The sequence below is a fragment of the Chiloscyllium plagiosum genome, unplaced genomic scaffold (assembly GCF_037043375.1).
Source record: "Chiloscyllium plagiosum isolate Xiang-an unplaced genomic scaffold, Cpla_swu_hap1 HiC_scaffold_34, whole genome shotgun sequence".
NCBI lineage: Eukaryota > Metazoa > Chordata > Chondrichthyes > Orectolobiformes > Hemiscylliidae > Chiloscyllium > Chiloscyllium plagiosum.
In genome coordinates, this window is record NW_028270172.1 from 23,952,987 (window position 1) to 23,978,756 (window position 25,770).

General features: G+C 42.6%; 1 protein-coding gene across 5 annotated transcripts in view; it reads right to left on the reverse strand.

Moving 5' to 3' along the window:
- Window positions 1-25,770, reverse strand: part of plekhg4b (pleckstrin homology domain containing, family G (with RhoGef domain) member 4B) — a 184,260-nt gene that overhangs the window by 60,719 nt on the left and 97,771 nt on the right. For 4 of the 5 annotated variants that reach the window (XM_043719354.2, XM_043719356.2, XM_043719355.2 and 1 more), the window contains exons 3-5: window positions 21,607-22,945; window positions 13,124-13,342; window positions 9,672-9,795 (exon numbers count right to left, since the gene is read on the reverse strand). In XM_043719354.2, the coding sequence (XP_043575289.1) occupies window positions 9,672-9,795; window positions 13,124-13,342; window positions 21,607-22,945 (1,682 nt within the window). The remainder of the gene's footprint in view (window positions 1-9,671; window positions 9,796-13,123; window positions 13,343-21,606; window positions 22,946-25,770) is intronic. The other variant, XM_043719353.2, reaches the window with a different exon arrangement.

Here is a 25,770-nt window from a genome sequence, read left to right on the forward strand (position 1 = left end):
TCGAGTCCACTCCGCCATTCAATCATGGCTGATGCGCATTTCAGCTCCACTTACCAGCGTTCTCCCCGTAGCCCTTAATTCCTCTAGACAACAAGAATCTATCAATCTCGGCCTTGAAGACATTTAGCGTCCCGGCTTCCACTGCACTCCGTGGCCCACCACTCTCTGGCTGAAGAAATGTCTCCACATTTCTGTTCTGAAATGACCCCCTCTAATTCTAAGGCTGTGTCCACGGGTCCTAGTCTCCTCGTCTAACGGAAACAATTTCCTAGCATCCACCTTTTCCAAGCCATGTACTATTTTGTACGTCTCTATTAAGTCTCCCCTTAATCTTCTAAACTCCAACGAATACAATCCCAGTATCCTCAGCCGTTCCTCATATGTTAGACCTGTCATTCCAGGGATCATCCGTGTGAATCTCCGCTGGACACGTTCCAGTGCCAGTATGTCCTTCCTGAGGTGTGGGGACCAAAACTGGACACAGTACTCCAAATGGGGCCTAACCAGAGCTTTATAAAGTCTTAGTAGTACATCTCTGCTTTTATATTCCAACCCTCTTGAGATAAGAGACAACATTGCATTTGCTTTCTTAATCACGGACTCAACCTGCATGTTTACCTTTAGAGAATCCTCGACTAGCACTCCCAGATCCCTTTGTGCTTTGGCTTTATTAATTTTCTCACCATTTAGAAAGTAGTCTATGCTTTTATTCTTTTTGCCAAAGTGCAAGACCTCGCACTTGCTCACGTTAAATTCCATCAGCCATTTCCTGGACCACTCTCCCAACCTGTCTAGATCCTTCTGTAGCCTCCCCACTTCCTCAGTACTACCTGCCTGTCCACCTAACTTCGTATCATCGGCAAACTTCGCTAGAATGCCCCCGGTTCCCTCATCCAAATTATTAATATATAATGCGAACAGCTGTGGCCCCAGCACCGAACCCTGCGGGACACCGCTCGTCACCGGCTGCCATTCTGAAAAAGAACCTTTTATCCCAACTCTCGGCCTTCTGTTAGACAGCCAATCCTCAATCCATCCCAGCAGCTCACCTCGAACACCATGGGCCCTCACCTTGCTCAGCAGCCTCCCGTGTGGCACCTTATCAAAGGCCTTTTGAATGTCTAGATAGACCACATCCACTGGGTTTCCCTGGTCTAACCTACTTGTTACCTCTTCAAAAAATTCCAACCGGTTTGTCAGGCATGACCTCCCTTTACTAAATCCATGTTGACTTGTTCTAATCAGACTCTGCTCTTCCAAGAATTTAGAAACCTCATCCTTAATGATGGATTCTAGAATTTTACCAACAACCGAGGTTAAGCTGATTGGCCTATAATTTTCCATCTTTTGCCCTGATCCTTTCTTGAACAAGGGGGTTACAACAGCCATCTTCCAATCATCCGGGACATTTCCTGACTCCAGTGACTCTTGAAAGATCTCAACCAATGCCTCTGCTATTTCCTCAGCCACCTCTCTCAGAACTCTAGGGTGTATCCCATCGGGGCCAGGAGATTTATCAATTTTAAGACTTTTTAACTTTTCTAGCACTATCTCTTTCGTAATGGCAACCACACTCAACTCAGCCCCGTGACACCCTTTAATTTTTGGGATATTACTCATGTCTTCCACTGTGAAAACTGACGCAAAGTACTTGTTAAGTTCTCCTGCTATTTCCTTATCTCCCATCACTAGGCTTCCTGCATCAGTTTGAAGTGGCCCAATGTCTACTTTTGCCTGTCGTTTGTTTCTTATGTACTGAAAGAAACTTTTACTATTATTTCTAATATTACTGGCTAGCCTACCTTCATATTTGATCCTCTCATTTCTTATTACACTCTTTATTATCCTCTGTTTGCTTTTGTATCCTTCCCAATCTTCTGATTTCCCACTGTTCTTAGCCACTTTATAGGATCTCTCTTTTTCTTTAATACATTTCCTGACTTCCTTTGTCAGCCAAGGTTGTCTAATCCCTCCCCGGTTAATCTTTCTTTTCTTGGGAATGAACCTCTGTACAGTGTCCTCAATTATACCTACAAACTCCTGCCATTTTTGCTCTACTGTCTTCCCGGTTAGCCTCTGCTTCTAGTCTATTTTAGTCAGTTCCTCTCTCATGCCCTCATAATTACCATTATTCAACTGTAACACCATTACATCCGATTTTGCCTTCTCCCTTTCAAACTCCAGACTGAACTCTACCATATTATGGTCGCTACTTTCTAAGGGTTCCCTTACTTTAAGATCTTTTATAGAGTCTGGTTATTGCAATGCACTAGGTCCAGAATAGCCTGCTCTCTTGTGGGCTCCATGACAAGCTGTTCCAAAAAGCCATCCTGTAAGCATTCCATGAATTCCCTTTCTTTAGATCCACTAGCAACATTATTTACCCAGTCCACCTGCATATTGAAGTCTCCCATGATCAATGTAACCTTGCCTTTCTGACATGCCTTCTCTATTTCCCGGTACATGTTGCATCCCTGGTCCTGACCACTGTTAGGAGGTCTATACACAACTCCAATTATGTTTTTTTTGCCTTTGTGGTTCCTCAATTCCACCCACACAGACTCCACACCATCCGACGCTATGTCATTCAATACCATAGATTTAATTTTGTTCTTAACTAACAAGGCAACCCCACCCCCTCTGCCCACCTCTCTGTTTTTTCGATAAGTTGAAAAACCATGGAGGTTTAACTGCCAGTCCTGACCCCCCTGTAACCAAGTCTCTGTGATGCCTACTACATCATAATCATTCACTATTATCTGTGCCATTAGTTCATCGGCTTTGTTATGAATGCTACGAGCATTCAGGTAAAGTGCCTTAATGCTAACTTCCTTATCATTAGAGATGTTGGAAGTCTTATGTCCTAAGTTATCCTTGCTTTTTACTGTATTCTCAGTCTGCCTCAATTTTAAATCCGCCTGGAAACATGCTATCTTGCTGCTTATCTTGCCATTTACCTCCATACTCCCTGTCGCTTTCACTTTCCCTTCCCCCCAACTCAGAAGTTTAATGTCCTACTGACCACCCTATTTATCCTCTTCGCTAGAACATTGGTACCTGATCGGTTCAGGTGGAGACCGTCCCAACGGTACAGATCCCCCCTGTTCCAAAACTGATGCCAATGCCCCATGAAGTGGAATCCCTCTTTCCCACACCAATCCCTTAGCCACGTGTTTACTTGCCTAATTTTCTTGTCCCTATGCCAATTGGCACGTGGCTTGGGCAGTAATCCGGAGATTATGACCCTTGAGGACCTGTGCTTCAATTTCCTGCCTAGTGCTTCGTAATGCCCAAACAGGTCCTCCACCCTAGTCCTGCCTATGTTGTTGGTACCAACGTGGACCACAACAACTGGATCCTTCCCCTCCCGCTCCAATATCCTTTCAAGCCGGTCGGAGATGTCTCGCACCCTGGCACCGGGCAGGCAACACACCATGCGAGACTCCCGATCCGGCTTGCGAAGGATACTATCTGTCCCCCTAATTATAGAATCCCCTATAACCACTACTTGTCTATTAGCTCCCCCCTCTTGAATGGCCTTCTGCACCATGGTGCCTTGGTCAGTTGGCTCATCCTGTCCAGAGCCCTTTTTTTTAAACTGTGGTGTGGGATACTGCCAAATATTTCAAAATGTCTCTACTGTCATGATCGTGTTCGCCTCCCGCGCGGAAAATCGCAAACAGTTCTGCCGTACCAGGCAAGTTGAGCTTTTACTGGAACCGAATGGAGACTGTTATTTCATCGCTGTCGTGAAACGAAGTCCTACGGTGACTCTACTCGTTGTTATTTGGGTTTCTAGCTAATGGGAAAATCATTCCAATGAATTTCGATGTCATACCTTATTGAATTTCTCCCATTTCCTTCATTTCCGTCCTGGAAACATCGGAAGGGAAAGGTAATCTAATCGAGACTGTGATTGGTGAAATTTCACTTTTTACGGCCAATTCTTATTATGTTCTTTCTTTCTCTCTTTTCAGCATTGTCTGGAAAGTGGTGGTGCACTAAGGCTGCAGTATGTTTGAAAGAGTCGTTTGGAAATGCTCGGTTGTTAGTTGTGAGATTACTTTATGACTCATGCCCTCGGACTGTATCACATTTAGACCAAAAAAATACTCAATCTCACCTCAGAGAGTACCCCGCTCATCTCTGGAACCAACCTGGTGAACCTCCTCTTCACCGCCTCCAAACCCAGTATGTCCTTCCTCAAGTAAGCAGACCAGAACTGAGCACAATACGCCGGGTGCATCCTCACCAACATCTTGTACAATTGAGCAGATCCTCCCTGCTCTTCAATTCGATCTCTCCGGCAATGAAAGCCAACATTCTGCTTGCCTTCCTGTTTACCTGCTGCACCCACAAATCAACTTTTAGCGGTTCATGTATGAGCACTCCTCAGTCCCTCTGCACAACTGCATGCTGATGCACCCATTACCCATTACCCATTAATCTCTCAAAAGCTGAAAAATCAAATGTCATTTTCATTACATTTTGGGTCATATTTTTATAGTTATATCTGTTTATTATGAGGTTTTAGAATATGATAACTGAAGGTGTCAAGTTTTATTTTTCTGAAATACGATGAATGGATTGATTTTTAGTGTTGTTCTCAGGACACAGGTGATGATGCCAACACTGAAATTCTTAGCCATCCTTCATTGGTCCCAGCATATCGCAGCACTGATGTTAATGGAGAACAAGGGAGAGAGGAGGGACAAATGCAATTAAAAAGCCATCTCTCAACGTATGAGTGTGAGGCCTGGACATCATGTGAGTGTCAGTAGTTAGTTGTGCAAGAGGAAGTTTAGCAGGCAGAATGATACCCCAGCCATTCAAGCTAGTTACAGGAAAGGGTTACCAGGAGTGGATCATAATCCTCCTCCTTCACCTGAAAATGGCTTTAAATTTAGTTCTTGCATCAACTCCAATATCTTCACGGGGCAGGAGGTCACCATGATCTCCTCACTCAGACCAAGAGTTAAAATTGTGGTCTGGTCCCAATGACCACACCAAACTCTGACCTGAACATTATAAGAAGGATCTCATTGTCTTGAGGCAGACATCCTTGCTAGCTGCTTAGGATAGAAGGTTAAGATAGAAACATAGAAAATAAGAGGAGTAGGCCATTCGGCCCTTTGAACCTGCTCCACCATTCTACATGATCATGTGATCATCCAACTCAACACGCTGTTCCCACTTTCTCTCCATACCTTTTGTTCCCTTTAGCTCTACTTCTTGAAAATAGCTGAACATAGCAGAAATGGTGCAGTGTGCTAGTGGGTAATTTAATTCCCTACCAATCTGGTTTTGGAGCCTTAAGAACTAACCACTTGCTTCATTTTATGAATCAACACTGAATTCATTTACTCCAATGCAAATTTGCAAACTGTCTAACAGACCTCTGGGCTTAAGGAATAATAGCTATTATAGATAATGTCTTTGACAAAATAATGTTGGTCAATTCAGTTAGTAATTAAATTTTCTCTAAAGAAAGAAATAATGCTTCATTCCCCACTCTCAGGAAGGGCCACATATTCAGGATCTCTAAGATGGTCCTTCTTTCTCCTTTTTTGGCAATTTCAGGAAATCCTAAAGTATTTCACATTTTTTGAACTGTAGTCACCGGTGTAATGTAAGAGAGACAGCAGCCAATTTGCACAGCAAGTTAAACTGAACATCAAACCATTGTGTCCGTTCTATTACTAACTTTATACTTTTTGGAAATCCTCCCTTTACTGTCTTCAAACCCATGGTTCTCCAACCCCAAATACATTATTTTTACCTACATCTGGAGATCCAGAGACAATATTTCTCTGCTCACTCAACTGTTTCAGCCTGTTGCTGCCTCTCAGGAGCTTATTTCTTCCTATCTCAACTTAATTTTTATCTCCTCTTGTCCAAGTCTGTCTGACCACTGGCCATGAACATTCTGATGCCCTACACCTGGATTGGCCATGCTAAATTGTCCATTATGTGCAGGCTAGGGAAATGCAGGGATTGGGTGGGATACTCTTCAGAGGGATTTGTCTGGGCTTATTAGGCCATATGGATTCCATATCCCTTTGCCCATTCTCTTGCTCAAAAACGCTGACACTTCCATTTCCCTTTAGCTCTGAGGAAAGACATCAACTTAAAGCATTAACATTGCTTTCACTGTGTGTGACTTTTCCAGCTTTATTTGCCTCTATTTCAGAACTCTAGCATCAGTAGTGCCTTGCACACAAGAATAGTGACCTGCAATCTTTATCAATCACCTTTTAGAAATCAAATGTGGTCTCATTTGATGTTTCATTCAAAAGGCAACACACCTGATTGCACTCTTCAGAACAGCACTTAAGCACAGATTACGTGCGCTACAAGTCATCCTGACTGAAAAGAAATAAAGAAATGAAAAGAGCTCTTTGTGTTCCATGTACTTTCCCTCAGCCTGCACAAAAAATCTGACTAACTGCACACATCCTGAAAAGACTGTGCCAAGTTTTGTAGGAAAATCTTATTCTATCTCAGAGCATGTTTGCAAAGGCTATAAAAAAATCCACAGATAGGTTTTTGTTTGAGGGCCTTTGCTAAAAGAACTGAATCAATGATATCCATCTCTGTGTGGTTAATGGACGTGTACTGGTTCTTTCTTCTTCATTGCTGTTCTCAGGTTGAACTTTGTTCTGTATGAGCACAGAAATACCTCTGCCCCTCTGCACTTTGCTGAAGTTATTTCCCAGGCAAAGAAATCTCTAAATGGATGAAATACTAGCTGTAAAGAATAGCTGCAGATTAAATCTGCAGTTTGCTTTATTTTCAGCTTTACAATACTCGTGACCACTTAATATATTTTCTAGAATGTGTGCATCATGGATAGGAAGTGGCACGGTGCCTCACAGCACCAGGAATCCGGGTTCGAATTCAGCCTCAGGCGACTGTCTGTGGGGAGTTTGCACATTCTCCCAGTGTCTGCATGGGCTTCCTCCAGGTACTCTGGTTTCCTCCCATAAAGAGAAGATGATTAGGTGGATTAGCCATACTAAATTGCACACAGTGTGCAGGGTAGGTGGGCTAGCCATGGGAAATGCCGGGTTTCAGGGATCGGGTAGGGGAAGGTTCTGGGTGGGATGCTCTTCGGATGGTCGGTGTGCACTTGATGGGCTGAATGGCCTGCTTCCAGCTATAGAGATTCTGCGATAGGGCCAGTACTTATTGCATATCCTTAATTGTCTTTGAAAAAGTAGCAATGGATCTTCTCCCTGCAGTGTTGTGTGGCAGTAGTGCTTCCGCTACGGTTGTCAGAAGGCAAGTTTCAAAATTTGGATCTAACAACAATGAATAATTGACCATAAATGGAATAGTTTGTAGCTTAGAGGGCAAATTGGAGGTGATAGTGTTCTTATGTGCCCTGAATTTCCAGGCAATGGAGTACCAAGTATTGAATTGAGCCATTATTTGAAAGAGAAGCAGTGGAAACAGGTCTGGCCAATATTCCTCTGTCGTCATTAACACAGAGATCATGAGAGCTTCTTCTGTACAAATGAGCTGTACTCTGAAGTACACATTATAGGCCCTCAAGTGAACTAACTTATTTCTGCAATTGTGAAAGGAAGAGTTAGATTTTTTGAATGCCGACTAGCCCTCCACACAGTTGCCCTGGGGTGGAATCCCTAGTGCTGTGAGCGAGCAGTGCTAACCACTAAACCACCATGTCACCAGGGAGGAAGAGTAGAAGAGAAGACCTGTGATAAGTTTCGGGGTCAAGGGGAAAAGGTTTCATTACACAAGAGCCAAAAACAGTGGTAATTGAATATAGGACAAATGTTCTCAGAGGTGTGAATTGCAGCATGGAAATTTCAAAAAGATTCAAATAATTTGGAGAATATTTACTTTGATGCTTCCCAAAAATCAGGATGGCCCACCAGTAGACTAGTAATTTCTCTCCCTCTTGGTCTTCACACATTTTGACTTTGTTTTGATTGTTTTCTGAAGCTGTCCAATAAATCTAAGTCACAGATGTTTCCTACATGACCACTGTGGAACAAGCCAAATAACATAATTGGTTGAATGAGCCAATGCACCTGTATTGCTTCTGCTCTGGTGATTTGAACATCCTATTATTATTGTGTTTGCTGTTGTTAGGGACTTAGTCTGGTTCAAGCTTGCAATTTTGTCACTGATGTTTGGAATAACATAACAGATAATTTCTAGAGTACAGAGACTCTTCACTGATTCAGCTTCATCCATGTAACTCTACATATTTTCTACTCAACCTGTTCAGAGATGTTATTACACAGCGCTGGAGCAGATAACTAGGAGAACTAGGTACAAGTCCTAAGAGGTAAGGACACTGCCACAATGTCACAAGAGCAGTCTCCAAATAATCCTGCGCAGAGGTGATACAGGGAGACTGTTGAAGAAGTCTTTCATCACTGTCCTAAATGTGTTCTACAGCACTCTTCCGTACAAAGAGAGGAGCAAATGGAATCAAGAGGAAATATCAAAATACACCAGAGACCATCCTTAGCCTAGTTGAGCTGACTGCTGAGAACTTTTCCTCAGCTAGCTACCTGATGAAGGGCTTATACCCGAAACATCGACCAACTGTGCATTTCCAGCACCACACTTTTCCACTCTAATTCTTCAACATCTGCAGTCCTCAGTTCCTCTTCGCTCTCTGTCAAGACAGTCTTAAGCTGAAACCTGTAACATCACAAAGCCAGCACAAATCGACTGAGTCTGTATATCAATCATTCCACAGGCTCCCTGAGTGGTAGTTCTTGTTAGGAGCTTCTGACAATGGAATTGCCTTGTTAGTCCTTACAAATATAATGACCATCATTTAACAAGCATAACATTCTGGGGGAGGCTCGTCGTCTTTGAGGGTTGATTACAGCTTGCGCTACTAGCTTTCTCAGTAGTAACAAGCCATTGAATCATAAAGACCAGAATCTCCAAAGGCAATTTCCAACCAATGCTCCATTTGGCGATCACATCCTACAAGGTGGTAAGAGCAATGCAATTTGTCACAGTGTCTATGGAGGGTGCAAGCTGCCTGGATTCACATGACAGATCATTATCTAATGGTTTCTGTTGGAAAATGCTTAAAAGTGGACAATTTATAATGGCAGCGATAAGTGATGACCTTCTCAGTTGAATAAACATCATTAAATGTTGCCTTGGTACACAATATGATAAATGATCATTTGAGTATGACAATGTCTGACCATAATTGAACTCCATGAAATACTTGCCGAAGAGTAATATCAGAAAACATGTAAATGAAGTATTCTCAAAACTGGGTTGTACAGTTGATTAACAATAGCAAGGTTTATGGTGGGACACATTGTTACAAATGCGATAGGCCGATGCAATAATTCACTACACTTAATTGAGGAAATTATAACCATTTAAAATGATACATTAGTATAGCATATTGAAAGAAGCTTTGCTCTGAATTAGCTTTAAAAAACATGAGCTGGAGTATTGAAGCTGACACGGAGTGCCTGAGAATAAAAAGCCAATGTCCATTAGCTGAGTGAAAATGATCGCCAAAATGTTTGATGAAATATCAGTGGTTTGAATAGACAGATACAGACTTTTAATAAAGAATGTAGAATTAACCAGAGATAGGGCAAAATCTTACCAAAATATCAAATAAACCAAACATTTCAACAAATCTATAGTTTCCATACCTTGGAATGGTGTAGTAGTACAGCAGTATATGGGTCAGCTCTGTGCTGGGCCAGTTTTGGCTCATCCATATTACATTGTGTACACAGATCTGGATCACAGCTCGATTGGCTTTGTCTCTGTTCCCTGGAGGGCAAATTACAAGTAACTAAATTGTGAAATCATCCTTCTCCACATATCTTTCGCAAAATATATTCATTTCTGACCAAAATATTCAAATGTCATAGAATCAGAATCCCTGTAGTGCAGAAAGAGGCTATTTGGCCCATTGAGTCTGTACCAACCTTCTGAAGAACACCCCAACCAGACCCATTTCCCCCACCAACCACATCCCCATAGCCATGGGGCTTTTAACCATGGCTAACCCACCTACAGACAGGAAATGCTCCAAAGTGTAGTCCAGAGAGGTCAGCAAAAGACATTGATGAAGACATTGATGAAGATGATGTTGAATTGTGCAAGGAGAGAGTTGAAAAATGGATTAACAATTAATTGAAATTATAGAACTTGAGAAGACCTTTAATGGTGGACAGAAAAAAGGGGAGGCAGTGAGGTTAAGGGAGAAACTTCTAGAGAGTGGATTCTGGCAACTTGAAGGCACTGACAGCAATAACAGAGAGGAGAGGGAGAAGATATATCAAATTCCCCAGTTGAAGAATGGAAGATTTTATTATTTTCTAGTACTCCCTCAAAGTAAAGGGGACACTTGTCAAGGAGTTCATTCTGTGGCAAGGACCTGCATGGGTTCGCCAGCAATTTCTGTTTTTGTTTCAGGTTTCCAACAGCTGCAGTTCTTTGTTAAGAAGATGTAATTATTAGAGTTGATAAAAGTGAGCCAAATGTAATAGACACTGATTTTGAAAATGTACTGGATAAGGCTCCACAGAAAAATTTAATACATAAAATAATGGCTCACAAATTTGGGAGCAATCCATTAGCCTGAAGAGAGGATTCATTGACAAACTATAAGCAGCAAATAGGGCTAACAGGACATTCTCAAGTTGGAATATAGACTATCACTGGGACATGAGCTATTCACAGTGTATTTTAATGATTTAGACAAGGAAACCAAGAACGATGCATTAATATTTGATAATACAAGCAATGTGGAATAAAATACAGGATAAAAGAAATGAATGCAAGTTTGCCAGCACACAATGTAATGTGGGATAGGGTATGGTTATTCAACTTATTTAATAGGAATAGAAAAGCAATTTACATAATGTTCATAACATGAGGTAGGGTATGGTTATTCAATTTATTTAATATGAATAGTAAAGCAATTTTTAAACAAAAATGAATCTTTTAGATAATGTTCAGAGTGATTTGAGTGCAATTGTACAAGGAACATAAAGTTATCATGCTGATAGAGATAACAATTAAGAAGGTATATGGCATGTTGACCTTTGTTGAAAATGACCTGGAGTACAACATTAAGGAAGTATTCATGATAATAATTATAAAGCACTTTGGTGAGACCAAATGTACTGTATGGAATTCTGGTCACCATACTGAAGGGAGAATATATTTGTACCACAAGCAGTACAATCAATATACAAATTAGACGCAGAGTAGGCCATTCGTCCCTTCAAACCTGCTCCTCTATTCAATAAGATCAGGGCTTCTTTTTGGTTTATCTATTTTGTGTTCTGAACTCTGCATTCTTATCTATCCTCAATAATCTAGGAGACTAACAGGGTAAACACTGAGAACTTGCCACCACTGGCTGAAGAATCTAGAACTGGGGCCACAGGTCTACAGAGCGTCAATTATTTAGGACTTTGAAGAGGAGAAATTTCTTCATGTTTGCCTTCAATGATCAGAACATTGAGTAAAGGAATTGGGACATCATATTGCGGCTGTACAAGACATTGGTGAGGCCACTTTTGGACTACTGCATACAATTCTAGTTACCCTTATAGGAAGGATGCTGTTAAAACATTAGAGGGTGCAAATAAGATTTACAAGGATGTTGCTGGGACTGGAGGGTTTGAGCTTTTGGAAGAGGCTGAATAGGTTGGGACTTTATTCCCTGGAGTAGAGGCTCATATCAAACAAGGGAGTCTATATAGCCCAATCTTACACCTACATCTTCTGTTCTCATACACTACTAGTGACAGCACCTCCAGTAGCTCACCAGAGTAGTCCATATACCAGAGACAACAGTGTGCATCATGGTAAACACAATCCCTCTTCCAGAGTCCACACACTTGCTGGCTTGATGATGGGTAGCACGGTGGCTCAGTGGTTAGCACTTTTGCCTCACAGCACCAGGGTACTGGGTTCAATTCTAGCCTCAAGTGACAGTCTGCGTAGAGTTTGCACGTTTTCTCCATGTTTGCGTGGGCTTCCTCTGGGTGCTCCAGTTTCCACCCACAGTCCAAAGTTTGTGCAGGTTAGGTGGATTGGCCATGAGAAATGCAGGGTTACTGGAATAAGGTAGGGGGTGGGTCTGGGTGGGATGTTCTTCAGAAAGTCAGTATGGACTTGATGGGCTGAATAACCTGCTCCCACACTGTAGGGATTCTAAGGAAGCATTTTTGCTGTGTTTATGCAACTGAGTTACAGTTTGGAAAGCCCGATAGAGTTATGAAAGCATAGTTAACAATATAATTTGAAAATCAATTGGTTAAATATTTCAAAAGGAAAAAGCTGTGATCCTAAGGTTAGAGAGAAGTGAATGAGAACAATCGGATTGGTCTTTCAAAGAGCCAGCACAGGCAGGATCAGCCAAATGGCCTCCTGCTGTACTGTACAGAATAGATGTTAGGACAGAGGCATGGTGCTCTGTGCAGGTGGAGGGCTGTTGTTAAGTAGGGAAAGGTATTCTGTGGAATTAAACTGCAGTGTCCCTATAACTGGGTTTAAACCTCCTGGAAGCTTCATTGACATTGATATCAAAATGGCCAATCACTTCCCCCAAGTGGGCATCACTCTATCCTCATTTCACCGCCATTTTAACCAAAGCTGTGTAGGGTCAAGGTGGGATGAGTTACTTCTCCAGATTCTTTGCAGTTTAACCTCTGACATGGCTGCATTAAACGTGCCCTTTTTGGAGGAGTTAAGATTCAGCTTTATCATTTTAAATGCCTAAATGTTCATTGCGGATGTGAACTAATGTCAACTCTTCTGCTTCTAGGCCAGGGGATTACGTTTGAGACTTTCCTGATAATTACGAGTATCCGCCCCTCACTGATGTTTGACCTTAGCAATCCAGGGAGTTTGGAACATATTTCGGAGTTACACAGTGGCTTGTTTTATTCATCCCGAATGCTCATTAGATACCGTCCAAGGTTTCATACTGATGTGTTGGCCGAGAATCGAACCTACTGATAATTTAGCTAAAACCGCCAGAGTGGTTCATCTTTCTCTTCTCAATTCACCCACCACCCCTCCATGCTGCTTGTTCTTTTTGTTTTGTCCAAATCCGTTTTCTTCTGGAGAGCACACCAACCTGGTAACTGGACGACTCCCGATTGCAGTAAGTTCACATTGACCTCCGCGGCCTTTGTTGGAAGGCTGTTGCAGGCTTGGGTGGAGCCCTGGGCCTGCACTGAGGCTGGAGGGCAAGGTGCTGGAGGAGGAATCTCTGCGGCTTCCCACGTATTGTTTAAAACTGCTTGGCAGCTGCTCCTCCTCTGCATCTCAACCACACAACTCTGGGAGGAACCTGCTAAAAACAAAATCAGTCCCATTAAAATAACATCACAACACTCAGAGACTCCACCAATGAAAGACTTGCAACTCAACCAAAGTAAAGCATCAGAAATTCGCAGAGCAATTTTTCCTGGTATTTGGTGTGAAACTGAAATCCTAAAACATGAAAGCAGATAAGCCACTGGGCAAAATGCCCACAACATGAAGGTTCTCATTCTCTACATGGGTTCTCTGCTTTCTCTGCCCACGCTCGTGACCCTTGGCAACACAACATGTCTGAAAAGGCGATGAGAGATTGGAAAAAAACATGTTGCTGCTTTGTAGGATTCATGTGAAATGAAACGCAGTTCCAAATAACGTCACGCACAGGAAAAAGCGACAATTGGTTGGCCTTTGCTGCTTAAACATGTGGCATTTTGTTTCAGAAATGCAAAGTCCAGATGCGATTAGGATCAGTGATGCTTCTGTTTCTTCAATCACTCTAGAAGCATCTGTTCTAGTCTTGAGTTCATCCAAAACTCTGCTGCCTGCACTAAGCCCGAGTCACTCATCACTCCTGTGCATGACTAAATTGGCTCTCAGTCCAACAAAGTCCCAATTTAAAAATTCTCACCCTTGCTTTTAATTTCTCCACAGCCTCAATGCTTCACTACTGACATAATCTCCTGGAATCTTGTACTTCTGCAATTTTTGCCTTGAATTTTAATTGCTCCAGCACTGGTGACCGTACCTTCAACGGCCCTCAGGTCTGGACTTAATTCTTTTAACTTTTCTATTATTCCTTCTTTAAGGAGCTCCCTAAAACCTGCACTTTGACCAAGCCTAGAATGTGGCTCAGTGAAAATTCTTGTCCAACCATGCTCCTGTGAAGTGCTTTGGGATAGTTTATTATGTTAAAGGCACTATAAAAATGCAAATTGTTGTTGGTGCTGTACTTGAAAACAATATTAATGCGCAAAGTTATACAACAGCTCCTGGATGGACTGAAGCTGAGAAGGTTAGCATTGCATAGTGTTTGACATATTAAATAGAAAGGTACAGTCTTGTTTTAATCGATGATTGGAAGTGAGACAAATTTCAGGATGAATTGAAACCTTATCTGAATTGATATATTCCACTCCCCTGCCATGTCAATGCCGGCTTGTAAAGTGGATCCAATTGATGGACATAAACATTGGGCAGAATTTTTCTCATTTTTAAGGTGTCTCGTCCAGTGAGCGTCATGTCACTCGGTCCACCATGGGCTCAGAGCATCAGCTCTCACACAGTCGTCTGCTCCTCACCTCACTGACAACGATGCAGCCATACACTTCCTCAGGGAAAGGCGCAGCCAGAAAGGCAGAAGTCCTGGGACGGTCCCCCTTTCAGGCTGCCGTGACCATAGTTAAAGGCCAGCTACACATCACTTACACAGTAATAGAGCTGGGCAGCATGGAAACTGACCCTTCAGTCCAACTAGTCCATGCCAACCAGAGATCTCAAGTAAATCTGGCCCCATTTGACAGCATTTGGGTCACACTTTAGGCAATACAAAACAGGAACCACGCTTCACACTGTGGTATTCAAGAATCTATATTCAGAACATGGCCCAGAGGGAAGGAAAGCTTATTCCCTATTGCGCAAATGGGGACTTGGATGTCTTGTTGGACAGGGTGGTGGTAAAGGGGGTAGTCCTTTTTCCAGCTGGCCACCACAGGAGGCCATCTTTACTCATTCATGTGATGGGGACATCACTGGTTAGGCCAGCATTTATTGCTCATACATAATTGCCCAGAGGGCAGGTAAGAGTCAACCACATTGCTGAGAGTCTGGAGTTACATGTAGGCCAGACCAGGTAAGGATAGCAGTTTCCTTCCCCAAAGGGCATTACTGAACCAGATGGGTTTTCCTGACAAGCGACTAATAAGACGTAGGAGTGGGAAGAAAGGCCATTTGGCCCATCGAGTCCACTCCGCCATTTAATCATGGCTGATGGGCATTTCAAATCCACTTAACCCACACTCTCCTCATAGCCCTCAATTCCTTGCGAGATCAAGAATTTATCAATCTCTGCCTTAAAGACTCATGGTCATCATTAGACTCTAAATTCCACTTTTTTTTTGTTGAATTCAAATTCCACCATCTGCAGTGGCAGGATTCGAACCCAGGTCCCCAGAACATGACCTGGGTCTTTGGATTAACTGTCCAGCAATCATACCACTAGGCCATTGTCTCTCCAAATGACCACACTCCTATACTAAGTCCATGTGGACACACATTGCAGCTGAGGTTAGTGTTATTCTCCAGGTGAAGTGGAATGGCCAGCACTGTAGAAAGAAGTCAATGATCTATTGTGCTGTGCAAGGTCTAGTGCCACCATCCCCTCTCTGCCACCAATTTGGAAATTTTGTTGCAGGTTATGGCAAAATCTCAGAAAGGCTAATTATCAGGTTGTATTCAATTAGCTGATCTTGCCCCATGCAGTAGTGCAGTGCTACAATGGGTTTGAATCCAAATGAGCTTGAGAACACAATATGTCCTAAATATTACACAGTGGCTTCTGTTGGGAAGTAGGACAAGATTGGCTGGGACAAGATCAAGTCCAGTTAATGTGAGGAAAAGGAAGCATGCATCACTACAGAAAACTTTGAAATGTAGTCACTGCAGCTGTGTTGGAAAATATAACTACAACATAAAAATGAGGTAAATGGTCAGATGACTTGTTTCCTGGTATGATTAGTTGAGAGCCAAATATGAACAAGGGAGTACCTTATGTCCCCCCTGTTCATCAAACACACTGGAGCAGCACGGTAGCTCTGTGGTTAGCACAGTTGACTCACAGTGCCAGGTATCTGGGTTCGATTCCAGCCTCGGGTGACTGTCTGTGTGACGTTGCACATTCTCCCATTGTCTGCATGGGTTTCCTCCGGGTGCAGGTTAGTTGAATTGGCCATGCTAATTTGCCCAGAGTGTACAGGATGTATAGGTTAGGTTCATTAATCAGGGGTAAGTGTAGAGCAATAGGGGAATGGGTCTGGGTGAGTTACTCTTTGGAGGTTCAGTGTGGACTTGCTGGGCCAAAGGGCCTGTTGCCACACTGTTGGGATTCTAAAAAAGAAATTAATTATCTGGGGAGGCATGCTTCAAAGTCTAGTAGGTTTTCTTGCTATTATCTTACCAAACTCATCTAATTATTTACCTTGCCCTCCTATAGTGCCCCTTGAGAGGATTCCTGTTCCAATGACAACTTGCCACTCAGCCAATATCCCAGAATTCAACTGTGTGCTTTGCACCTGAGCCATCTTTAAAAGCCTTTTGGACAGCCATTGTCAGTATGCAGTGTGGTGGACTGTTCCTGACATTTGCCCTGGACACAGCAGACAGTGATGAAGCAGTGTACTGATTTATGGCCAGAGACCCAGAGCTCCTGCTGGACAGTAAACAGCAGATCCAAAAGTTCCACTTCGCCAAAAAACAGCAATGGAAGCCATAACTTCAGAACTTGGCAACCTGGTTGTCATTTCCATTAATAAAGACTCAACCACCTGGAGGAATGCAGGTGTAGCAAGAATATCAATGACCTTCTCCACTTCACCTTCTCTCTGATACATCACATCGCTTTATCTTTGCTACTGTATTCACCTCCCAAATGTTCATGCCTTACATCCCTCAATACTGCCTGCCAGCATCTTTCCTCCCCTCTCTATCATCCACCTCAAACCCCAACACCATTAGCCTGGCATGCCCTCTGCACTGAATACTCACTTGCTTGTCACACTTGGGGTGGGGATGGCCTACTGGTATTCACACTAGACTATTAATCCAGAACCTTGGCTAATGTATTGGGGTCTCGGATTAGAATGTCACCATGGCACATGACATGGCCATAGAAATGGCAAATGTGAGTTAATGCATTTTGGGAGACCTAATGTAGGAGGGAAATATACAGAACCCTTAGTAGCAACAACAAACAGAGGGATTTAGGTGCAAATGGCTCAGTTCCCCAAAAGTGGCAACACAAGCGTATAAAGTGGTCAAGAAGGCATTTAACGCACTTGACTTCATCAGTTGCAGCAGGGAATTGGCAAGTCCGCTACTTTTCAACATTTATATAAATGCTTTGGATGTGAGCATAAGAGGTATAGTTAGTAAGTTTGCAAATGACACCAAAATTGGAGGTGTAGTAGACAGCAAAGGCTACCTCAGATAACAGGATCTTGATCAGGTGGGCCAGTGGGCTGAGAAGTGACAGATGGAGATTAATTAAGATAAATGCGAGGTGCTGCATTTTGGAAAGGCAAATCAGGGCAGGACTTATACACTTAATGGTAAGGTCCTGGGAACTGTTGCTGAACAAAGAGACCTTGGAGTGCAGGTTCATATTTCCTTGAAAGTGGAATCACAGGTAGATAGGATGGTGAAGGCGGCATTTGGTATGCTTTCCTTTATTGGTCATTGCATTGAGTACAGGAGTTGGAAGGTCATGTTGCAGCTGTACAGGGCATTGGTTAGGCCACTTTAAGAATATTGCATGCAATTCTGGTCTCCTTCCTAATGGAAGGATGTTGTGAAACTTGAAAGGATTCAGAAAAGATTTACAAGGATATTGCCAGGGTTAGAGGATTTGAGGTACAGAGAGAGGCTGAATAGGCTGGGGCTGTTTTCCCTGGAGCATCGGAGACTGAGGGGTGACCTTACAGAGGTTTATAAAATCGTGAGTGGCATGGATAGGATAAATAGACAAAGTATTTTCCCCAGGGGTGGAGGAATCCAAAACTAGAGGGCATAGGTTTAGGATGAGAGGTGAATGATATAAAGGGGACCTAGGAGGCAACCTTTTCACGCAGAGGGTGGTGCATGTATGGAATGAGCTGCCAGAGGAAGTGGTGGAGGCTGATACAATTACAGCATTTAAAATGCATCTGATGTATATGAATAGGAAGAGTTTCGAGGGATAAGGGCCAAGTGCTGCCAAATGGGACTAGATTAGGTTAGGATGTCTGGTCGGCATGGCTGAGTTGGACCGAAGGGTCTGTTTCTGTACTGTACATCTCTATGACTCTAAGCCATGTTGCAGTGGTACTGAAGGTTAGTTAGGCTACATTTGGAGTATTGTGTACAGTTCTGGTTGTCACACTACCAGCAGGATGTGGAGGCTTTGAAGAAGGTACAGAAATGGTTTACCAGGATGGCGCCTGTTTAGGAGTGTTATTAGCTGTGAGGAGAGATTGGACAAACTTAGTTTGTTTTCACTTTAACATCAAAGGATGAGGGGTGGCCTGATAGAAGTTTACAAAATTATGAGGCACAGATAGAATAGGTGGTCAGAGTTTTGTCCCCCAGGTAGAAATTTCAATTACTGGGGGTCAAGTGTTAAAGTAAAAGTGGATAAGTTTAAAAGAGATGTCAGAGGCAATGTTTTTTTCAACTCAAAGGTGGTGAGTGCCTGGAATGCACTGGCAGATGAGGTGGTGAAGGTGAATACAATAGCAATACCCTATTAAAGGGGAGTGTTGACAGATACCTGGATAGGCAGGGAATAGAGGGATATGACCTGTGAAGAGGCAGAAGGCTTTTAGTTTAGAAAGGAGTCATATGTCAACACAGTCTTGGTGGGCTCAAAGTTTTATTCCTATGTGAGACTGTTCTTTGAGCATACAGGGACCATACAGGGTATAGAGTCAAGAGTGTGGTGCTGGAAAAGTACAGCCAGCCAGGCAGCATCCAAGGAGCAGGAGGATCGATGTTTTGAGCATATGCCACAGAGGCAGAAAAATAACCGTGAGGTGAATTAGCACACCCCTTTTATCCAATCTCTGCCCTTTTAACCCACTCCACCTCACCTTTCCAATGATGTATCTCTGCATTCAATGTTTTTATGATGGGAGACTGGGACCAGAATTCCTGTTTAAGATTGTTGGTGTGATTCCAACTTAATTCATAAAACATAAAGCCGTACACAAATCATTTTCTTGATAAAATCAAGAGAGCAGCTCACCACCACCTTCTCAAGGGCACCTAGGGATGGGCAATAAATGCTGGCCAGCCACTGACACGCAAGTTCCATGAGTGAATGAAAACAAAAGGCTGATTTACAGAATGTATGGTTACATAGGTCTATGTTTTACCTAAAGCTGCAGTCACCCAAATTTCCATTGTGGTAAGTACTCTTTAAATAACACCCGACAACTGTCTATTTTAATACAATTAAGCTGCTATTATCAAATATGATAATACGATCATCTTTGTTAGAAAATGCAAGAGTTTGACAATCTTTTCTTTGTCAAATAACAAAAACAATGAATAGAATGTTTGATACCTCGTTTTGTCAGTTGAGTTGCTGATTTACAACAGAGACAGAGACCCCTTTTCAATGGATGAGGGATATAGGCCAATAGTAGGCAGGCAAGACTAGTTTAGGTTGGGATTATGTTTGGCATGGACTGGATGGACCAAAGGTCTGCTCTATGACTCTATGAAGAATAATACATCATACAGAATAACTAAAGATTGAGAAAAGTTCTTAGGCTGACCAAGCTTTTTTCTTGTCACATTCATCCAAAGTAAATAACATAGGAAATTACAATATACACAAGAGAATCTGAATGACATGAGCACAACATCAACTCCAAACACACTGCTTGGGCAGAAGGAGGTGCTTTGGACCAAGCTGAGTTATGTAAGGTTGAGGGTCATTGGGTTGACTTGGAGCATACTAGCTGGACAAATCAACAACATTGTACAATCTCTCAACATAGTAATGGCTACTTAGGCCAGGTATCTGAGAGTGCTGAGTGTATGTGCAAGTGTATCTAAAGCAGAGTCACCCATTTCAAATGAGAAAGGGAATAGAATTGCCAGTACATATAAAAAAACAGAACAATGCATTGTCACACAGGCATTTAAATTGTGCTGACACATATATTATCTGTTGCATCTCTTGAATAAGCTTAGCATGAGAGATTTCACCTGTCAGAATCCCTTTAATCTGCTGTCACTCTGATGCAGGAAAGTCCTTAAATTGCAAAGATCTGCAGATATGCAGTTAATGAGTGTAAAAGGGTCCTGACCTTTTATTCTTAAAACCCGAGAAAACAATTTTATTATAAAGAACAATGGTTGGTCAACTTTAACCTTTGATACTGTCCAACTGACTTGACTTAGTGTTTTTGATGGAACTATGACAAAGGCCAAAATAACAGAGCCATGATTTCTTTCTTATTCTTAACAAGAATGATTGACATTTGTTCAGGACTGGGTAGACAAAGCAGTTAGCAGTCAGCTCCATCAAGGCAGTACATCACTTCGGAGCCTTTTCCCAGTGGAGGTTGGATCTCCCTGCAATCGGATAGATCCTACCAATATATGCAGAGGCAGCTTGGCTCCAGAGACAGTCTGCTAGTGATTGGCTGGGGGGGGGTGCAATGGAGTTGTGTGCCCCACTAAATACATTCTCCAGTATAAATTCCCACAATCAGTGCAAGTCCTGTAAAGGGGCATCCCCTCAACACAAACAGCCCTACCTGCTGAGGGTTTAATTGATACATTTGCATCTTGATTGTCCTGAAGAAGAGTTAAGCCCAAAACGTTGACTCTCTTGCTCCTCAGATTCTGCCTAACCTGCTGTGCTTTCTCCAATGCCACACTTTATCCACTCGAACTTGATTGGCTCTTCCATTCTCCCACCTGTCTCAGCTATACCCACATCTCAGAGCCCCTATTAGGCCTTTCCCTAGTCCACATACTGTTCTTATTAGGACTCAGCTCTCTAAGACCAACTTCTGAATTGGAAGTTTTTCCCAGGAAGGTCGTGTCTCTCATTCCACCACAACAAAGTCTGAGATCCAGCCCCTGAAATGAGGCTGACATTGGGATTGTGATGCAACTGGGAAAAACCAGCCTGACGAAACCAACTTTACATCTGCCTGGTTTCACAAACCCCCCTCCTCCCCAAATATGACCCTGACACTGAGAATCATTTAATTCTGCAGTATGAGCAACAGTTCAGAGGAGCTTTCATTCATTCAATAGACAATGGAGTTATATAAAAGAAAGATTTGCACAATTATTGTATAGCTATGAAGGGAGAAGCACTCTACACATCCATGAATTACTGAGTCAAAATTCAATGCACAAATCATCTCTCAAGTTCTCTGGAGCAGCGATTGCTCTAATCAACTTGCTGCTACCAATAGATTCCACTATCATTGATGGGTGTACTGCATTTATGACGACATTTTAAGATTTGATGGTTACTTAAATTGTCAAAATCAGACAGCCGATTTGAAATTCGGTGCTTACCTGGAGAGGCCGACCCACTCCCAGTATTGGCCAAACACCCATCAGACTCCAATTTCCCTAGCTCCCCTGAGTTTCCATTTATTACTTTCTTTGGACTTTTTGAGGAATCCCCGGAGGAGAATCTCGTCCTTAGTGCTTTGCTCTGTAAGTTCTTGGAGGTCAAATCCAAGGACTTGGATCTCCTGCGGCAGGTTTTACTGTCAGTGACAGAACAATGCTCTGCTAGTGTCACAGGCCCGTTTCGGTCTTGACTTTGCTGGCTGCTTCTAGTTTCCTCATTCCCTCCTTTAGTTTTCAACTGATCACCACGTAGGTCATGCTTACAGTTCTGATTCTCACCAGCTCTGTTCGTACGTAATCTTGGCCTTCCATTATTGATCACTTCAGTCTTATGATCCATGGCTTCCTCAACAATAGACTCCTCAGAACTGAAGCCCAGTTGCATGGGGTTCTGCAGAGCTTCCATGTATGATTTCCTGAAAAGGCGCCTTGTTTCGATATACACTGAATCCCGGTGTTGCTTCTTCCGTTGGCATGGACTGCTTAAGTCTGTGGCAAAGGTTAGAACTTTTGTACTAATTCTGCTCTCAGTCACAGGAACCACCAGAACTTCTTCATTAGCTGTCGGGGTGTCTGCAGACAGAGGTCGAACTAAATCGGGTAAAGGAGATACTTCGGTGTCATCAGGAATTTGTGGAAACAATACACAATCTCCTTCATTAAACCCTTTGGAAGAACCCTGTGTGACATTGCTTTTCAAAGACTGCATGCTCCCTGATAAAGGAGTCCCACTGTTAGTTTTATCTTCCGAAATTGCTGGTGTCTCAGATGAAAGCATTGTATCGCCAGTTGGGTAATGGTCTGAAGATTTGCTGTTTTCTGTTTTTTGAGGCATTGTTTCCCTGGTGACGCTGGTATCTATCAAATGGTCATGGTGAACTGAACTGTAGTAGGAATGGGTAAGTATGGTTTTTGGCTTGGTAACAAATGCAGGGTTAATTATGTTCTTCCAATGTACTCTCAAAACAGCCGTGCCACTTGTTAGAAGACAACTATGCAGGGAGCAGTTCCTCTCATGGTTCACACTTTCTAGGAACTCCATGGTGAAGATGTTTGAGTAGACACACTCCGGGACAAGAATTTCTTCTAAGGAGTGTCCATTTCCGGAAAGACATTTTAGCACTAATCTTGCAGATTGATTCCCCTGAGGTACAACCTGGATGTAAAAATCTCCAGTCTTGAGAGGAACCCTGTGCAACGATGCTAACTGCACCACCACCTTCTCATGGACACAGAGAGGCCAGCCTTCATGACGGAAGATGAGCCCTGCGTACTTGGCCTGCAAAGAAAAGAAAGGCAATATTAGCATTATTCCCCTCAAGGAGCAAGACAAAGGGTTAGCTTTTCACAGCTTTGCTTTCATTGTGTAGTTCTAAACTCCAGAGTTCCTTCCCAAAACATCTCTACCTTTCCATCTTCCTTTTAAATTCTCCATGGACCTTCTTCAATATAGTAGGGTTTAAGTCCCAATGTTTCTAGTTTTGGTTTTAATGTCCTTCAGCATCTTGGATTTACACAGCACCCAGGGTTGCTTGTCTACTTGCAGTGCAAAGCAAATACTAATTGTTTCTCCTGCTATCTCCCCAAGCTCAGCACTGAGTAGGGCTAATGTTCATCACTTATTAAAACACTCTGATTAGCCAAGAAGTAGGAAAAAAAACAATTAATTAAAAGTGATATAGAGTGGTTAACTTAATGTGGTCTTTTATAATTTTATTATTAATTTTTTTTTTAGAAAGAGCATCAACCTGTTTAAACCTATTACATCTCTGGGGATTTCAGTATGCAGATGGACTAGAAAAATTAGTGAATGCCATAAAAAATAATTTATGAAATGTCCACAAGAATTTCTTTGGAGCTGCTTATGGTTGAGACCATTAGGGAGCTAGCAATTCTGGATTTGGTGATGTGAAATTAAGCCGAGAAGTTTAAGGTGAAGGAATCCCAAGACAGCAGTGAGCACAGTATGATAGAACTGACTCTGCGGTTTGAGAGGGTGAAGCTGGAATCAGATGTAACAGTATTACAATTAGGTATAAAGACATGAGGGAGGAGCTGGCCAGAGTTGCCTGGAAGAGCCTAGCAAGGAAGATAACAGAGCAGCAATGGAAGGAATTTCTGAGACACAGACAAAATTCATCCCAAGAAAGAAGTAACATATTAAGGTGAGGGCAAGGCAACCATGATTGACAAGGGAAGTCAGGGACAGTATAAAATCATAGGAAAAGATTAGTGGGAAGCCTTCAAAAACCGGGCAAGGTCAGCTAAAAAATTAATAAGGGGAGATGATGAAATAGCAAAGTAAGCTAGCTAGTAATATAAAAGAAGATTGCAAGACTGTTTTTAGATATAAAAGGTGGACACTGGACTGCTGGAAAATGAGGCTGGAGAAATGGTCATGGTGAGCAAAGAAATGGCGGAGGAACTGAATAAGGACTTTCTATCAGTCTTCACAGTGGAAGAAATCAGTAGTAGAACAGAAATTCGGGGGCAGAGGTGAGTGTTGTGGTCAGCACTAAGGAGAAGCTGCTGGGGAAGCTAAAAGGTTTGAAGGTAGATAAATCACCAGGACTTGGATGAACTACACTCCAAAATTCTGAAGGAGATAGTTAAGAAGATTGCAGAGACATTGGTGATAATCTTTCAGGAAACACTGGAGTCAGGGAAGTTCCCAGAGGATTGCCTAATGTAATACCCCTGCTTAAGAAAGGAGGGAGGAGGAACACAGGAAACTACAGGTCGGTTAGCCTGACCTTGGTCATTGTTAAGATTTTACAGTCCATTATTGAGGATGAGATTGTGGAGTATTTGGAAGTGCATGGTAAAATAAGGATGAGTCAGCACAGCTACGTCAAGGTGGGGTCATGCCTGACAAATCCATGGGAATACTTTGAGGAGGTAATGAGCCAGTTAGCCAAAGGAGAACCTGTAGACATGATGTATTTGGATTTCCAGAAGGCCTTTGACAAGGTGTTGCACAGGAGGCTAAAAATAAGATAAGAGCCCTTATCTCAGGGGAACTTACCAGCATGGATAGAGGACTGGCTGATTTGGAGAAGGCAGAGTATGGGGATAATGGGTCTTTTTCAGGATGGCAGACCGTGACTAGTGGAGTTCCACAGGGGTCAGTGTTGAGGGTATTATTGCTAAATTTGCAGACAGCACAAAGATAGTGCTGAGAAATGGGGAGGCTACAGAAGGACTTGGACAGACTTGGAGATGAGCAAAGGAGTGGTAGATGCAATACAATGTGAGAAAGTGTGAGATTACGCACTTTGCTAAAAAGAATAGAGACACAGGCTATTTATTAAATGGAGAAATGCATTGAAAGTCTGAAGCACTGACAGACGTAACAAAACCTAATTCAGGATTCTGTTGTTAATGTGCAGGATCAGATGGCAGTTAGGAAGGCAAATGCAATGTTGACATTTATTTCAAGACGGCTGGAATATAAGAGAAGGATATACTGCTGAAGCTCCGGTCAGACCACAATTGGAATGTTGTGTGCAGCTGTATGCCCTGTGTCTAAGGACGAATGTGTAGGAGTTGGAGGGTGTCCAGAGGAGGTTCACAAAAATGTTTCCAGGAATGAAGGGCTTGTTTCTTGATTTGTAAGGGGAAATTAAAGGATACAAGGAGAACAGGGTTGAGAAACATATCAGCTATGATCAAATGGTGGAGCAGACTCAATCCATCTAAATGGCTTAATTCAGCCTCTATATCTTATGATCATATGATCTGCAGCCAGTAGGACTTGAACATAGAACATCTGGGTCAGAGGTATGCACACTACCACTGCACCACAAAGACCCTTTTCTCTTGTTGTTCATTTTGAAATCAGTTTGTTCAGACATGTCATGACACACTTCTGTAGCAGGTGGGAGATAAAACTTGATCTTCTGGCCCAGAGGAAGGGACACTACAACAGCGCCACAAGACCCATATTTTCAATCAATCTTCTCAGGCATGTTACAAGATCCCTCCATCGATGGTGAGACTTGAAATCATATTTTCTAGCCCAGAGATTGGGACACTACCACGGAGTCACATTTGCCAATGTACTGATTATCTTCTTAATAAACTGCATGATTTCTCATAACCACA